The following is an 18,779-nucleotide window of genomic DNA, read 5'->3' as shown; positions in this document are numbered from 1 at the left end:
CCTAACCTGCCTCACCTCTATATAAGATTGAGGACTTCCTAACCTGCTCTCACCTCTATATAAGATTGAGGACTTCCTAACCTGCCCTCACCTCTATATAAGATTGAGGACTTCCTAACCTGCCCTCACCTCTATTGGGTTGAATTTGACATGGTGAGTACTATCCACTCCCCAGCTAAAGCTCCTTACTGGTTCTGACCGGTCTTCCTTCCAAATGTCCACTTGTTGACCACAAGTTGCAAAAATATTCTCTGCCTGGTGGTGGTCCATACATTGAAACACACTCTACAAACAAAATGCAGTACTTGTAACTGTAGAATAGATTCTCCAAACTCAACTTACAAACAACATACAGTACTTGTACTTTACATTGTGTGAGAATCTTTCTCCACACTATACATGAAAATGCAGTGTTTTGAATACTTGTAATTCTAAATATGGACGTAAAAATTGCTGCTTTTATTAACTGATTATTGTTGAATCATTACATTTCCAAAAACATCTACACAACTCTTTACCATAGTCCTTTTCAGAAGCAGCTTTTGATCAGTGCATGGTATGGGTGTTAATTATCCAGGTAGCATACTACATCTTCATGGTACATGTAGACTTTTAAATCTAATTACCTCAAGTGGGGTGGTTTTACTCTCAAGCAAATTCATTCATAATCATTTCTATTCTAACGAAATGCCAGACCTTCATTTACGAAAAGAAAGATAACTTGTTTCATATAGAAATGAACACCCAATGGTTACCTCTCGGTGTTTTGTGGAAAAGAATACAAAATATTATGTCCTAGACTAAGTAAAAAGATTGCAATACACAAAATTTGGCCCCTAAAAATTACTTTCTAACCTATATATTACTAAATATTTCCACAGCTTGAAATGTATGCATAAATTTTGAATAATTAATTATCTATTAACTAAACCTCTGCTGTAGTGTACAAGTATATCAAAAACAAGGAAAAAAGTACACTCTAGTAAATGTACTATGATAATGTAGCGATCTGTTATAACACAAGTATACATGTAATATCATCTTTGCACATATTCAGATATAAGTGAGTACACCAGTGTTGGCGCAATTCCATTCCATTGATGTGACATTTTGCTGGTAGAATTCCAATAAAATAAAACATCATCCATTTTTTATTTGAGGATAAAGAATAAAATGAGCCCACAACATACATTTACCAGACTAAACAAGAAATATCAGTCAAACTGATGGATGCTCCCCGAAATGCATCTAACCAATGAACTACTTCATATGACAAATGACTCCCACATTAATCAATAAATGTTGAAATATTGTTGAGATCTTTCTTTGTTATATAGAAGATATATGTTGAGTGATGCTGACCTTTACAAAATGACCTTGAGTGACCTCTGTCTGAAAGTCATTTCCCTATTACTTATTTGAGTGATATATAATCAATAGCAGTTCAAAAACTGTTGAAATAAGGCACTTTTTTCATATCTCAGATACATATTCTGAGTGACCTTTGCCTTTCCAACATGATCTTGAGGAGACCTTCATCCAAAAGATCAATAATAGTTGAAATATCGTTAAAATGAAGTATTTTTCCATTAAATGAGGTATATCTTCTGAGTGTTTTTGACTTTTACAAAATGACCTTGAGTGGCCTTTGTCTGAAAGCCATTTGCCTATTACTTATTTGTGTGATATATCATCAATCCCTTTTCATAAACTGTTGAAATAAAGAACTTTTTAGTTATGTTCTGAGTAACTTGACCTTTCCAAAATGACCTTGGTTTAAAAGTCCCTGTCTCAAGGAATATTTGTGATCAATTATGATCAATTTCTGATGAAAGGTTTAGAAGATGGGAACTGCAATATCAATAAAGTGCACCGCCACGGCACATGATACGCCCGTCACATATTGTTAACAGTATAGATTGTACCCATTAAAACATTTTTTTTATATCACCTTAATTAAATGTCACAGTGACCTTAAAGTAGGATGTGACACACCTTCTACCTAAGATGCATTAGTTGACCAATTTTGGTGATTCTAGGTCTAATAGTTTTCAAGTTATGAGCCGGACAAGTTTTTGCCATATATGGCCATATCTTCTTAATGAAAAGTCACAGTGACCTGGTTTTAATGTGCGACACACCTTCTACCCAAGATGTATCTACAGACAAAGTTTGATGATTCTAGGCCTTGTAGTATTTAAGTTACGGGTCGGACACGAAAAAGCTAACAGACGGACGGACAGACAGACAGACGGACGGACATGAACGCCATACCATAATACGTCCCGTCTTAAGACGGGCGTATAAAAACTGTTTAAAAAAGGAACTTTTCATCTGAGTGACCTTGACCTTTCCAAAATGACCTTGAAAGACCTGGCTCCAAAAATCCTTGTCTCAAGGAATTATATCAATTTCTGATAAAAGGTTTAGGAGATGTGAGCTTAGATGGACGGACGGACAGACATGACGGCGATATTTTTCGAAGAGCATAAAAATCAAATGAAACAGTGAAAGATTGTGACTAACACTATAATTTGGATGCATTTTGGCCAAACTTTGAAGTGAATAACTGAGAATATGTTAACATCTCCTTCTTAAAGTGGAAAACAACATCAATAAAATAAAGGACATTATTCGAATAATTTGATAAAAATCGCTAACACGCATCAAAGATGCATATGGCCGAGTTGCAGTTTGGAATGTGTTCGGCCGCAATAGGTAATTAGTGTGATAATGACCTTGATCTTTGGATTTCAAAAGCAACATGAATCTTGAATGTCATCAGGATTTGAAGTCTAATAAACATGCACCAGCAAGTACATGTATAAAAGTTAGAGGCAAGTTAAAATCTACAGTATATAGTGAAAAAGAGACCTTAATCTTTGATCTTTTGACCTCAAAATAAATAGGAACCTTCCTCTTTTGGATGTAATCAAAATATGCAAGTCTGACAAAGACACACCAAGTAGTATGAAAGTTAGAGACCGGACAAACTCAAATCTATGGCATTTAGTGACAAAGAGACCTTGACCTTTGTCCTTTTGACCTCAAAATAAATAGGAACCTTCCTCTTTTGGATGTGATCATGATATGCAAGTTTCACAAAGATGCCCCTATTAGTATGAAAGTTAGAGACCGGACAAGCTCAAATCTATGGCATTTAGTGACAAAGTGACCTTGATCTTTTGACCTCAAATAAATAGGAACCTTCCTCTTTTGGATGTGATCATGTTATGTAAGTCTCAAAAGATGCACCAAAAAGTATGAAAGTTAGAGAACAGACAAGCTAATTGTGGACGCCGACCGCCCACCCCCCTGGACACCCATCCTTCGCCAATTTAAAAGTCGGCTAATAAATGAGCTACATAAATAGTGTAAAACTTATATGGTACCACTTTTGATGCACCAGATGCGCATTTCGACAAATAATGTCTCTTCAGTGATGCTCAACCGAAATGTTTGAAATCCGAAATAACTATGAAGTTTTAGAGCTAAATATAGCCAAAACCAGCGTGCCAAAAAAGTGGAGCCAAATTTGTCCAAGGATAAGAGCTATGCATGAGGGAGATAATCCTTAATTTTGAAATGAATTTCTAAATTTTATAACAGCAATTAAATATACATCCGTATTTTCAAGCTAGTAACGAAGTACCTAGCTACTGGGCTGTAGAGACCCTCGGGGACTAACAGTCCACCAGCAGAGGCCTCGACCCAGGGGTCATAATGTAAAACTTATACAGTACCAATTTTGATGCACCAGATGCGCATTTCGACAAATAATGTCTCAGCTATGATAAAACCATGAATTTATTATATTTTCTATTATGATTTGTTGTTTGGTTTTTACCTTTCCAAGAATTGTGTTGATAGGTTCTTCATTGATTGAGCACTCTTCTGAGATCCCCCACTGCTTGATTACTTTATCTAAACCACACTGAAAGAAAGACATAAAATTCTTCAAATTAACATAAAAATATCACTGAATAGGAGGTTTATATGATGAAAAATATTTTCAATGGTAAAGAGATTATCCATTGAAACAAACCCATAATGCACAGTAAATTAGCTCCCCCCCCCCCCCCTCCCCCCCCCCTCCCCTTTCACTCAAAGTCTCAATTGAAATAACCATGGATATTGTCATAATCATTATGCACAAAAATAATTGTCACAATACATAACATTAAAGGAGATTACTTCTACAGAAGTAGAGAAAAATAATTTGTAAGATTTAATACATTTTCACAATATAGCCATATTGGCCTCACCCTAAGGCCTTAAAAACTCTAACCTGGTCAGGGGCAATGCATTTCACAATTTAAGTACATACAGATTAGGGCTTCATAGACACCATGACCATGTATTCAGTTTATCTTACACTACTGTGGAAGTAAAGAAAAGGATTTTTTCTAAGATTTCATGCATTTTAATTGTATATGGTCATATTGGCCCCATCCTAGGGCCTAAACCTTTAACCCAGGTCACGAGGTGCCATAATTTTCACAGCTTAGGTGGAGGGCCTCATGGATATCATACTTATGCATTTAGTTTTTCTCATGTGGGAGGAGAGAAGATGAAATAAGATTTAAGACATTTCACTATTTGACCATATTGGTCCCACCCAAGGGCATGAATTCCTTACCCAGAGGTCATGAATTTCACAATTTAAGTAGAGAGCTTCATGGACACCATAACCATGCATTTAGTTTTTCTCACACATGTCTGTTATAAAGAAGATTTTTCTAAGATTTAATACATTTTCACTAGAGAGCAATATTGGCCCCATCCTAGAGACTGAACCCCTGACCAAGGGCCCAAGAATTTCACAATTTTGGTAAAGGGCTTCATGGACATCATAACCATGCATTTTGGTTTTTTTTCCCCATATGTGTGGGAATAGAGAGGGTTTTTCTTATGTGGTTTTTTTGGCTCCCCCTACATGTAATAATTTTCCAATTTACATTCCTCTTCTCCTAAAGAAGCTTCACACCAAAAATGGTAACAATTGGCTTTGTACTTAACCAGAGGTCCACGGGCCTTAACGGTCACCTGAGTATCATAGCCCATACAGGGAGTCTCATATTTGCATTTAAGTCCCAATATGGAGTCCTTTGTGCACATGTTTATGATCTTTCAAAAAATGCACACAATTCCTATTCATTTACAGAAGAAAGAAAAATGGAAGTTTGAAACATATAAATCATTTTGACACCCCCTCCAAAAAAAAACCCTGACCAATGAATTTCACAATTTAAGAAGAGGGCATTACAGAGACATCATAACCATGCATTTAATTTATCTAACTTTATGTGAAAGTAGAGAGGAAACAAAATGTGTTTGTGAAACACAAATGCCCCCGATAATGGTCAATTCCAAAGATGGTCAAGGTCACAAGGACAAATATCTTTGTACCAGTAGAAAGATCTTGTCATAAGAAATACTCATGTGCAATATGAAGGCTCTAATATTTACCATTTAGAAGTTATGACCAATGTCAAATTATTTAAAGGGACTGGTTCACGTTTTTCGAAAGAAATGTTTTCAATTTTCATGTTAAAAATTAACAAGAGATGTTTGTAAAACACGTATGCCCCCCATGGTGCAAAATTGAAAAGGGTTATACATACACATCATTTAATTAATAGTAGTATCATCAATTCAAAATATTGAGCAGGCAATATCTTCCTATGTCAAGAGTGAATTGACCATGTGACCTAAAAATCAATAGGGGTCATCTACTCCTTATGCTGTACCAGTGTACCAAGTTTGGTGTCAATCAAGCAAATAATTCTTAAAATATAGGAGACAGCATATTACTATGTCCAGTTCAACAATTGACTTTTGACCTCAAAATCAATATGGGTCATCTTCTCCTGAAGATGTACCAGTGTACTAAGTTTGATGTCTGTCAAGCAAAAGGGTTATCAAAGATATTGAGTGGACAGTATATTACTATGTTCAGTTTGACCTCTGACCATGTGACCTCAAAATCAATAGGAGTCATCTCCTCCTGAATATACACCACTGTACTAAGTTTGATGTCTGTCAAGCAAAGGGTTCTCAAGATATTGAGCAGACAGTATATTCCAATGTCCAGTTCGACCCTTGACCTTTGATCATGTGACCTCAAAATCAATAGGAGTCATCTTCTCCTGAAGTTGTACCAGTGTACCAAGTTTGATGTCTGTCAAGCAAAGGGTTCTCAAGATATTGAACGGACAGTATATTCCTATGTCCAGTTTGACCCTTGACCTTTGACCATGTGACCTCAAAATCAATAGGGGTCATTTTCTTCTGAAGATGTACTGGTGTGCCAAGTTTGATGTCTGTCAAGCAAATGGTTCTCTAGACATTGAATTGTCAGTATATTCCTATGCCCAGTTTGACCCTTGACCTTTGACCATATGACCTCAAAATCGATAGGGGTCATCTACTCCATAGGATGTACCAGTGTGCTAAGTTTGATGTTTTTCAAGCAAAGGGTTCTCAAGATATTGAGCGGACATTATATTCCTATGTCCAGAGTAGATTGACCCTTGACCTTTGGACCTAAAAAACACTAGGGGTCCTCTTCTACTCATAACCAACCCACAAATGAAATATCATTATCATCAAGTGAATGGTTCTCAAGATATTGAGCGGACAACACATGGTCTACAGACCGACCGACCGACCAACCGACAGACCGACCGACAGTTGCAAAACAATATGCCCCCTCTTTTTCAAAGGGGGGCATAAAAATATAGTTCATTTAATGTTGATAGCCAATATTTAGGCCGTCTGAGTGCAAGGATAAGAGCAATATCTTAGCTTTGATTCTCTGTTATGTAAATAAAGACTCGAGCCTTTTTATGTAAACAAACAAGTGAAACATTAATTTTGTAATTTAAAGCATCATCTTCACTTTGTACAATCACAAATTTTAACTTTTAAATGACGCATTTTACCTAAAGTATACTTGAGATGTGATAAATATGATAAACTTGGATCAATATCCATTTATTTTGAAAACCCTGTAAACAATAACACACCTCAATGTTTGTTTTCAAAACAAATAATAAACTCTCTACATTGAGCTTCTGTCATGATGAATAACCATATTTTTTGTGTGAAACCTTCTAAACATATTAGACTGTATATTGATCATTTAACGTGAAAAACAAAATGTGCAGGAAAATCGTGCATCAGTCCCTTTAAATGTATGTCAAATGTAAAGGTCAAAAGGTTTAGTACCCACAGAAAGGTCCTGTGAATACTCATGTGAAATATCAAAGCTCTATCACTTACTGTTCAAAAGTTATTAGCAAGGTTCAAGTTTCAAAAAGTAGGTCAAACTTAAAGGTCAAGGTCACAGGGTCAAACATGTTGGTACCCACGAAAATGTCTTGTCACAAGGAATACTCATGTGAAATATCAAAGCTCTAGCACTTACTGTTCAAAAGTTATTAGCCAGGTTAAAGTTTCAGACAGGATGACAGAATGACAGAATTACAGAATGACAGATAGGACAAAAACAATTTGCCCCCCGATCTTCAATCTCGGGGGCATAAAAATAAATTTTCATACATTTTTATAATGTGGTCATATTAGCCCTGCCTAAAGGCCTGAACCCCGGATTCAGGAGCCATAAATTTCACAATTTTGTAAAGAGCTACATGAACATCATAATCATGTATTTAGTGTTTTTCATATACATATGGCAGAAGATTTTCTATTTATACATTTTCACTATATGACCACATTGGCCCCACCATAGGGCTTGAACCCTGACCCAGAAGCCAAAACATGCAAGTAATTGTTATTGATCATAACCCACTAAGACAACGAACAGCGATCAATCTCATAACTCCTATAAAGGTGAAGATAACAAGCAGTGATCAATCTCATAACTCCTATAAGCAATACAAAACAGAGAGTTGGGCAAACATATACTTACTGTAAGAAAACTTCTTCCATTTGGATGAAAGCACATTCCTTGAACTATGCCTTCATGTGCCTGAAGTGTTGTGACACAACTTCTCTTCGCCAAATTCCACACTCGTACCTTCAAAATAATTCATCATTTTCGTATTGTATTTTCAACATGTTCAAGAAATGCAACTCATTCTAGACTACAGCAATGTCTACCCAAATATGTAACTACATTCCGTCATAACTGCAATCAGTGCATGTCTTAATGCAAAACTTCAACTGTATTAATTCAAGTTTGACTCTATGGATTGCTTTTTTATGAGAATGCAAAACATCTATATTTGATTTAATACATGTATCAAAATGTTGTTAATATCCAAAAAATAACGAAAGCTGAATGTTACCTCTCCATCACAAGCCCCAGAGAGCAGAAAACTCAGTGATGTTGGATGTTTGCACATACAATTCACACCATCCCTATGCCCATCCAACGCCCCAATAAATGGCTTGGCAAATACTCGCTCCAACTTTGTGGCATTCAAAGCCCTGACATATTCTCTTGGGGCCTCAAAAGGGTGCAAATTAGGATCATAGTTTCTTTGGACTGAAATTAAATACATTTGAATTATCCAATTTTTACCAAAGGTTTATGTTACATTTGCTAATCTCATCAGAAACATTTAGAAAGTCTAGCAAAAATAATATAAAGAAGTCCATCTAATATATCATGTATATAAAGAAATCCATCTAATATATCATGTATATAAAGAAATCCATCTATTAGTAATATATCATGTAATACACTACTGACATAATATTTATTATCCTGCCTCTGATAAAAATCTTGGAATTTCATTGGCTTAAATATCAAGCCTCTTACTAACCTAATATTGTCAATATTCCCCTTCCATGTGGTTTACTGACCACATGTCTAGTATGACGTCATAAGAATGTACACCCTGTCACTGCAGTCAGCGCATATCATTACGTCATACTTACATTCACTGAATCTTTTCTCTTATATTTCTATTGAAATAGACATTGCTTTCATCTGGGACAATGAATGCATGTTTGATACAAACTAGTTAAATCCGGTTTTTTGGTACCACCTGTCTGTGTAATCATTACCAAATATGGAACGTCATCAAGGTCAAAAGGTGCATTGGCTGTTCTGTTTAGCGTAATGAATGGGTCAACCATATATTTTAGTAATGTACTTGAATCTAGTTTATATTTTAAAACAATACATAAAAATATAACAAGAGATGTTTGTAAAACACATATGCCCCCCATGGTGCAAAATTAAAAAGGGTTATACACACACATCATTTAACTGAGAGTAGTATCATCAATTCAAAATATTGAGCAGACAATATCTTCCTATGTCAAGAGTGGATTGACCATGTGACCTAAAAATCAATAGGGGTCATCAACTCCTGAAGATGTACCAATGTACCAAGTTTGATGTCTGTCAAGCAAAGGGTTCTAAAGATATTGAATGTACAGTATATTCCTATGTCCAGTTTGACCCTTGGCCTTTGACCATGTGACCTCAAAATCAATAGGGGTCATCTTCTCCTGATGATGTACTAGTGTACCAAGTTTAATGTCTGTCAAGCAAAGGGTTCTCAAGATATTGAGCGGACAGTATATTCCAATGTCCAGTTTGATCCTTGACCATGTGATTTGAAAATCAATAGGGATCGTCTTCTCCTGAAGATGTACCAGTGTACCAAGTTTGATGTCTGTCAAGCAAAGGGTTCTCAAGATATTTAGCAGACAGTATATTCCAATGTCCAGTTTGACCCTTGACCTTTGACCATGTGATCTGAAAATCAATAGAGGTCATCTTCTCCAGAACCAGTGTACCAAGTTTGATGTCTGTCAAGCTAAGGGTTCTCAAGATATTGAGCGGACAGTATATTCCTATGTCCAGTTCGACCCTTGACCTTTGACTACATGACCTCAAAATCAATAGATGTCATCTTCTGATGATGTACCAGTGTACCAAGTTTGATGTCTGTCAAGCAAAGGGTTCTCAAGATATTGAACAGACAGTATATTTCTATGTCTAGTTTCACCCTTGACCTTTGACTATGTGACCTCAAAATCAATAGGTGTCATCTTCTCCTGATGATGTACCAGTGTACCAAGTTTGATGTCTGTCAAGCATAGGGTTCTCAAGATATTGAGCGGACAGTATATTCCTATGTCCAATTTGACCCTTGACCTTTGACCATGTGACCTCAAAATCAATAGGGGTAATTTTCTTTTAAAGATATACCAGTGTACCAAGTTTGATGTTTGTGAAGCAAAGGATTCTCAAGACATTGAGTGGTCAATATATTCTTATGTCCAGTTTGACTCTTGACCTTTGACCAGGTGACCTCAAAATAAGTAGGGGTCATCTACTCCTTAAGATGTACTAGTGTACCAAGTTTGATGTCTGTCAAGCAAAGGGTTCTCAAGATATTGAGTGGACAGTATATTCCTATCTCCAGAGTAGATTGACCCTTGACCTTTAACCTTTTGACCTGAAAAACAATAGGGGTCCTCTTCTTTTCATAACCAACCCACATATGATATATCATTACGATCAAGTGAATATTAAGCGGACAACATGTGGTCTACCAACCGACCGACCAACCGACCGACCGACCGACAGGTGCAAACCAATATGCCCCTCTTCTTTGAAGGGGGGCATAAATATCAACAATAAAATGTCTCTCTTTGTTGTTTCATTGGGTGAATCATTGCATAAAAAAATTACATAACCTGCGTTATGAATTTTTTCTGCAATGCTAGCTACCTTCATCACCCGATGAAACAACAAAGAAAGCATTTTATTGTTTAAATAGGTACGCGAACACAAATGAATGAATTCTTGAATTTACAGTTTGTTGAAAAACTTGTTTTTATCTCGTTGTTGATGGTCTAAATGTTGCAGCCACTTTGTTTGATATAAAGTAACTCAAGAATACATACATTGCAGTCTGAGTCATTTATTTTTGTTGTACATGTACATTAGAAAAGCATCAAGAATGAACAATATGCCTTTAATTAATGTATATGTAAAATAATTGACAGGATAAATTTGTTATGTAGACACTTAGAGGGGTAATATGGAAATATATGGGGTCCTCGGCTTACACCTCGCCCAATATGATTTTTTTCAAGGACCCCATATATTTCCATATTACCCCTATAAGTGTCTAGATACCCCTATAAGTGTCTAGTGTCTAGATAATGAATAATAGCTGGTGCACAAATCTCAAAATGAGTCAACATTGGAAATTTGAGTGTTGTGCTACACATCAAATCACCCCAAACTCCAATTAAAGTACATTGTTCAATACTGCATAATTTCATTTGATGTCAGAACAACAGTATTAAGCAGGAAGACTTCAGCTTTTCCATCATTAACTTAATATATCTATGTAGCAATATTCCATTATCATCTGCATACGGTGTTTATGTCTCTTAACTGATTCAATACGCAAGAGTTTGTTCTGCGTATGAACAGTTTTTAAATCGAGGCTGAGGCTACTGACAAATTTATATAAAGTTGATTCAATGTTACAAGGGTTTCAACAGTCTTGTTTAAAGTCGACAGCATTTTGGAAATTCTATTGTTGTTACATCTTCACAAGTCAAGGGTTATTGATTCGTTACCTCCCACTAAGTTAAACCCTTGACTTGTGAAGATATGGTCATTATCAGGTCCAGTCTAAAGACTATTTCTACCTACATAGCTAAATAGCTACCTAGGTATTTAAACTTACTTAAAGTAGCTACTTCTACCTACTTTAACCTGTTTTTGAAAATATGAATAATAATTAAGGCGCATCTTTTAAACAGGTCAGTCGTTTTATGTATCATGTTGTGCATGTGCACGGCAAAATTCGGAGTGTAAATTTGAATACTTTACGAGGGTGGAGAATGCAGAGGAAATGCTTGAAAATTCGCCCCCAAAACCTTTAATGTAAAAATGCACGAAGGTAAACTTTAAAAAATTAATACAGATTTGTAAGACATTCTACACTTTTTATTACGTAGCTTTCATCCTAAGCTCCTAGAAAATGGAACTGGATGCTGTTATTGATGCAAATTTGAAAGGTTGGAAACTAATCGTTTTTGTCCAATATTTTTGTGGGATTCATCGTCAGTGTTTACAAGTGAATCAAGAAATTTGGTAAACACCATATTGCGCCGTTCCTGCGTTTGGCCACGGAATGCAAGTAAAGGAAAAAGTAGGTAAAAATAGCTACCTGGAGTAGGTTTAAATACCTAAGTAGTTATAAGTAGCTACGTAGGTAGAAATAGTCTTTGGACTGGACCTGGTTAGATCTATATAATGATCTAATTTACCATATCAAAACCTGTCATTGCCATGATTGGGTTGGAATGTATGTTCGTTCGCCCTAAAACGCGTTCGCCCATGACGCCGTTCGCCCTTATTCCCGTTCGCCCTAAAACTTGTTCGCCCATGGTTCGTTCGCCCTCTTATTAAGTTGAATGTCTGAAACATAGGAATTCTTCATTTTTCTATACATATTTTTCTATAGATAAACCAAAAAAAATATTTTTCACGTATGCAACGGGTCTTACTAATGACCTGTCATACCAAATACCTGACTAACAGAAATTTACGACATTTGAAGGTTTTATATTAAATTTTGTAAGATATATTCCTGAATATGAATAAAAATACATTAGATTAAAGGCTATTAGAAATAATTTTCCCAATTTTTTTAGTCATTCATAAACATTATTTATATTTTATTGCTTGATATACATGTATGATATATTTGGTATTTTGGAGTATGAAGGTATAATACTTGGTAATTAAAAATTTTAATGAATTTTTGTAACTGTTAATTTATGATTTATCTTACCTTATAAATCATTCTTGAGATCAAAGGACTGGTTTGTAGTTGAAAATCAAAAAATTCTTCAAAGATAAAACCGGTGCTCATATCCATAATGGGCCTATTAACGTCTCAATGTCTTCAATATTGCTTTCAAAACATCGCGAATCGTTAAGAAAACAAAGGAGCTGATTCCCCAAATTACAGTATTAAAAATAACATACATTTAAACTAATTATGTCTTTTATAAACACTACAATCAGAATTAAAATACCAGTCTATTTATTTAAGAAACTTAAAATTGTTAATTGCGGGAAAAAAAATCGATACGTAATAAATGTCTTAAAAAATAAAAAAAAAGCCTAATATATACTATATACTATATATATATGGCGAACGGGATATAGGGCGAACGAGGAAAAGGGCGAACGAGAATTATGGCGAACGGACTCTGGGCGAACGGACGGACGCGAACATGTAGAGAGGGCGAACGAACCCGATACCATTGGGTTGTCAGATATTGGAAGTTTTGTATTATTTGTTCCTGAATAGTATATAAATAAAATCCACCACCAAAACACGCTTTTTTCATCGTTTTAAAAAAGGTGTATATGTACTTTTTAAAAAAGTTTTTATAGAAAACTTCAACATCTGACAACCGAGTACACGTACCTTTATGAATATCTCTTTTGGTTTCTCGAAGATAATCATCCGGATTTCTACTCAACACTTTGATCTTCATGACTGCTCAATTTCCCCCACAAAACTTCACTCACAATAAACGTAAACGGTTTAGTGTACAGCTGAGAGCAGTGTTACCCACATGGTCCCATGTTGACATTTTGCAAAGTATAAGTTGTCTGCCCTTGTTTTTCAAACGTGAAGACCGGCTGTGTTAAAAGAGAATATATTTCGCGTGAATGTCAATGACTTGATAATATTTATGAATACAATATTTTTATATTATATATATATATTTTTCACATTTAAAATCTTTATCTACTCGATACATTGAAAGAAAAAATAGGCTAACGCATAGGAAAACAATAAAGTTTCCGTTTTAATCCGGTAATAAATTACTGATCCATCAACCTATGAGCACTTCCTTTTACTTGGAGCAATCGTGGGGTGAAACACGTTGAAGTTGTAATTGTCACCGGTTCCTCATAAAAACCTTCAAAAGTACGGTTTCTTATCATTATTAATTTGTCTTAAACACATGTGATGTTTAATCTCTCTGTTTCTTGTTTTATGGGACATCAAGTTTTAGTCAGGCAGGGTAAGAACGAGGTTGAGGAGGGGGATCGATCTGGTATCATGTTTTGAGACTTGCTTTCATTAATAGAAGTGGATAAAGGCTTCAGCACGTTAAAGATTTTAGCACTTGGATATTAAGTTTGTGAGGTTTTTATTACAATAATGCCTGCAGGAATGCTAATTGTAACAGAAAATTCATGACTGAACTGGGGATCGAACCTGCATTACAAGATCAGGTGTTGTAACCACTGAGCAATAGGTATTCAGACCGAGATATACGGTCCATATCGCCAAAATTACTAAACTGTTTTCACCCTTCAATTGGAGACAACAACCCCCCCCCCCTCCCAGTGAAAGCGAAATGTCGTCGGACCGACGGACATGTACGGTAATTTGACTCTCGGTCCGGTAAACTTCGTTATATTTTCGGTCCGAATGTCTGGTGACTTTCCAGCAACAGTTTCGAAAACTACGCAGCATTTCCCCCCCCCCCCCCCTTATATAACTGGTACCGATAAACGGTACCATTTCCATTGCCAAAAACTGTTGATTTTTTCCCAATTTTGAGACTAAAAATTCCCAATTCACTTGCCGAAAAATAGACCGCTGAAATCGTAATTTTCTTAGTCTGAAACGTTGTACGAGTTAACTAAAATGTTCCCTTCCGGTATTAAATCGAAAGTACAGATCATGGCAGTGAGTTTTGTACGATGATTCCTTATGTTTCACAACAACAAATATTACCGTAAAAAAGTTTGTAAAGAGATGAATACTTCTTGTTTTGTTGTATTTTTTCTTTTCTTTTAGCTGAAATCATTTGCCTATACATTGGTAGAAAATTCCCAATTTGTTCGATTTTGACGCTATTTTTCCCAATTGAATGGGTACCGGTACCAGTGGGTAGAGAAAAAAATTGCTGCTACGTTTCGACTTCCAGTTCCATTTATAAAAAAAAAAAAAAGCATACAAAAACGGCAACATGTTCCAATTAAAATGGAACAGTAATGCATAAAATGGAACAGTAATGCAGTCCACGGTAAACCTTTAAAACGAAAATCCAATGACCAGGAGGCTCAAAGTCTTTCATGTTTTAATATCAAAATAATGATACTTTTTTTCGGTCTGGTAAAATGTGATTCGGTCTGGTAATGTTCCTGTGTTTAGGACTTTTCGCCAATCCAGCGGTAGTCAGCAGAACTTAATGTTACAGAAAAGGAGAACATTTTTGGCTAGACTGAAAATTGAACCAGGAACCCTTGCATTATTAGTCAGGTGCTCATACCAACATCCACACAAAATGTTTTCGATTGTGAATGGGGGTCCTTAGTTAATCCTCTTCATCCTGCATCCCAGGATGCAAGGCACCCAGATCCCAGAAAAATTACTGAATCTAGACCTCCGTTAAGGATGATAAATGAAGGTAGCAAATTCAGAGATTCAGGGGCATATAGTTTTTGTTCTGACATTTGATCCAAACAAAGAAAAGGGTGTATAGGTTGATGTACATATTTTTTGGCGAAGTTTTGTTATAATTCTAGTAATGGTCCGATTATTGCCGACAATCGCAAGTCAATCACCTAAGGCCTTCTGATTTTGATTATGGATTACAGGTTTCATAATTGATTAAAGAAAGAAAGAAAAAAACATGACACGAAATAAGTACGAATGACTTGATATTTTTCACTGCCATGAAAACAATGTAGCAACATCAAAGAAATGGAAGCGATTACCAATGAATGAATGAATGAATACTAACAAGAGTGTCATTGCCAGCCACTTGTGTTCCTCATGGTTTATTTTGTCAGTTTTAAACTTTGCAAGTGAAACTTCCGAAGTAAGCACATGTTTTACATGTGCAGTGTATTAGTATTAATAAATGTTATGAAACCAAATTGGATTTTGTATAGAGAATGAAGAGTTTGATATTAAAGAAATAAGAAATTTTCCGATTATTTAACATCATGACCTTTTGATTATTTCCAGTTATTGATTATGAAAATTTTCCGATTTCCCCAAAGTTTTTGAAATAAACAAACTTTCACTGGTCAAATGGATGGGTGAATTAATGAAATTTACTGGTCTGAACAATTATTTACTGGTCAGTATTTTAGTTACTTGAATGAAGAAAAAAAAACACAAAATAAAACTTTAAAACAAAATAATATTTACTGTAAAGCACAATATTCACGGACTCGTGATCGGGGTAAGAGTAAATGTGGACCATTTTGATGCCATCTATATGGCTTCAATTGTCTTTTGTTGAATAAGTAGACTTTTTTTGCCCCCGAGATCGAAGATCAGGGGGCATATTGTTTTTGTCCTGTCTGTAATTCTGTCATTCTGTCTGAAACTTTAACCTTGCTAATAACTTTTGAACAGTAAGTGATAGAGCTTTGATATTTCACATGAGTATTCCTTGTGACAAGACCTTTCCGTGGGTACCAACATTTTTATGCCCCCCTTTGAAAAAGAGGGGGCATATTGTTTTGCACCTGTCTGTCGGTCGGTCTGTAGACCATGTGTTGTCCGCTCAATATTTTGAGAACCATTCACTTGATGATAATGATATTTCACATGTGGGTTAGTTATGAGTAGAAGAGGATCCCTATTGTTTTTTAGGTCAAAAGGTCAAAGGTAAAGGGTCAATCTACTCTGGACCTAGGAATATAATGTCCGCTCAATATCTTGAGAACCCTTTGCTTGAAAGACATCAAACTTGGCACACTGGTACATCCTAAGGAGTAGATGACCCCTATTGATTTTGAGGTCATATGGTCAAGGGTCAAACTGGGCATAGGAATATACTGACCATTCAATGTCTAGAGAACCCTTTGCTTGACAGTTTTCAAACTTGGCACACCAGTACATCTTCAGAAGAAAATGACCCCTATTGATTTTGAGGTCAAAGGTCAAGGGTCAAACTGGACATAGGAATATACTGTCCGTTAAATATCTTGAGAACCCTTTGCTTGACAGACATCAAACTTGATACACTGGTACATCTTCAAGAGAAGATGACCCCTATTGATTTTGAGGTCACATGGTCAAGGGTCAAACTGGGCATAGGAATATACTGACCATTCAATGTCTAGAGAACCCTTTGCTTGACAGACATCAAACTTGGTATGCCAGTACATCTTCAGAAGAAGATGACCCCCATCAATTTTGAGGTCACATGGTCAAGGGTCAAACTGGACATAGGAATATACTGTCCATTAAATATCTCGAGAACCCTTTGCTTGACAGACATCAAACTTGATACACTGGTACATCTTCAAGAGAAGATGACCCCTATTGATTTTGAGGTCACATGGTCAAAGGTTAAGGGTCAAACTTGACATGGGAATATACTGTCTGCTCAGTATCTTGAGAACCCTTTGCTTGACAGACATCAAACTTGGTACACTGGTACATCTTCAGGAGAAGATGACTACTAATTATTTTAAGGTCACATGGTCAAAAGTCAAGGGTTAAATTGGACATAGGAATATACTGTCCATTCAATATCTTGAGAACCCTTTGCTTGACAGACATCAAACTTGGTACACTGGTACATCTTCAGGAGTTGATGACCCCTATTGAGTTTTAGGTCACATGGTCAATCCACTCTTGACATAGGAAGATATTATCTGCTCAATATTTTGAATTGATGATACTACTCTCAATTAAATGATGTGTGTGTGTATAACCCTTTTCAATTTTGCACCATGGGGGGCATATGTGTTTTACAAACATCTCTTGTTTACCCTTGACCTTGGAATTTGACCTACTCTTTGAAAACTTTAACTTTGCTAATACCTTTTGAACAGTAAGTGATAGAGCTTTGATATTTCACATGAGTATTCCTTGTGACAAGACCTTTCCGTGGGTAATAACATTTTTGACCCTTGACCTTGGAGTTTGACCTACTTTTTGAAAACTTTAACCTTGCTAATAACTTTTGAACAGTAAGAGATAGAGCTTTGATATTTCCCATGAGTATTCCTTGTTACAAGATCTTTCCGTTGGTATTGAACCTTTTGACCTTGACATTGGACCTACTTTAGAAAAAAAATTTACATTGGTAAATGGTAAATATTAGAGCCTTCATATTGTACATGAGCATTTCTTTTGACAAGATCTTTTTACTGGTACCAAGATATTTGCCCTTGTGACCTTGGCCATCTTCGGAATTGGCCATTATCGGGGGCATTTGTGTTTCACAAACACATCTTGTTCTCTAAGGGCTGCAAAGTGCCCACAATGTACGAATAGCAATAGAGCCCCAACCTGGAATGGTTGCATGACAATTTCCATTAGGCCTAAATTTCATTAATGCATAGATCTGTCAACATGACAAAGTCCAATTCAAGTAACAAAAGTTGTATCGGTAGCAGCCTCCATCCACATCTGCTTATGATTTTAATATGATCCGGAAAAATAAAAAAGGTATATCATCTAATTTTACACTTGCAATGTCTATTCATTTGTTTTAAAACAAACTTTGACCTCTACAGGACAGACAGGCCTCACCTTTGCAAAAGGAATTATTTGGCTTGGATAGTCAAAATGAATGATGATGATAATCATTCTAAAATCATAAAAGTGCTTGTGTTTATTCATTTAAATACGCAGTTTCAAATGTATAGTCGATTTCACAACTAAATTTAAAAAAACATTAACAGGTTTTGCCAGTGGGACCAGCTGATTTCAAAAACTTCCATCACTAGTTGTATTTAAGTACAGATATAAGATTCCTGAATGGTC

The 18,779-nt window shown here is 35.8% G+C and overlaps 2 protein-coding genes across 5 annotated transcripts in view; one reads left to right on the top strand and one right to left on the bottom strand.

Annotated features, from left to right (window-relative positions):
* LOC125648419 (DDB1- and CUL4-associated factor 13-like) overlaps positions 1-13,854 on the bottom strand; it is a 48,716-nt gene extending 34,862 nt beyond the window's left edge. The window contains exons 1-6 of one of the 2 annotated variants that reach the window (XM_056139636.1): positions 12,804-13,247; positions 12,277-12,427; positions 8,313-8,512; positions 7,934-8,041; positions 3,848-3,934; positions 130-285 (exon numbers count right to left, since the gene is read on the bottom strand). In XM_056139636.1, the coding sequence (XP_055995611.1) occupies positions 130-285; positions 3,848-3,934; positions 7,934-8,041; positions 8,313-8,369 (408 nt within the window). In that variant the 5' untranslated portion in view covers positions 8,370-8,512; positions 12,277-12,427; positions 12,804-13,247. Of the gene's footprint in view, positions 1-129; positions 286-3,847; positions 3,935-7,933; positions 8,042-8,312; positions 8,513-12,276; positions 12,428-12,803; positions 13,248-13,448 lie in introns of those variants that run through there. The other variant, XM_048875524.2, reaches the window with a different exon arrangement.
* Positions 13,844-18,779, top strand: part of LOC125648433 (elongation factor 1-delta) — a 27,538-nt gene continuing 22,602 nt past the window's right edge. The window contains exon 1 of one of the 3 annotated variants that reach the window (XM_048875548.2): positions 13,844-13,958. The gene's annotated coding sequence lies outside the window, so the exon portion shown is untranslated. The remainder of the gene's footprint in view (positions 13,959-18,779) is intronic. The other 2 variants (XM_048875549.2, XM_048875547.2) reach the window with 2 other exon arrangements.

Source organism: Ostrea edulis, chromosome 6 (assembly GCF_947568905.1).
Source record: "Ostrea edulis chromosome 6, xbOstEdul1.1, whole genome shotgun sequence".
Lineage (NCBI taxonomy): Eukaryota > Metazoa > Mollusca > Bivalvia > Ostreida > Ostreidae > Ostrea > Ostrea edulis.
Note: the sequence above shows the minus strand (reverse complement) of the source record. Positions and strands in the feature narration are given on the sequence as shown.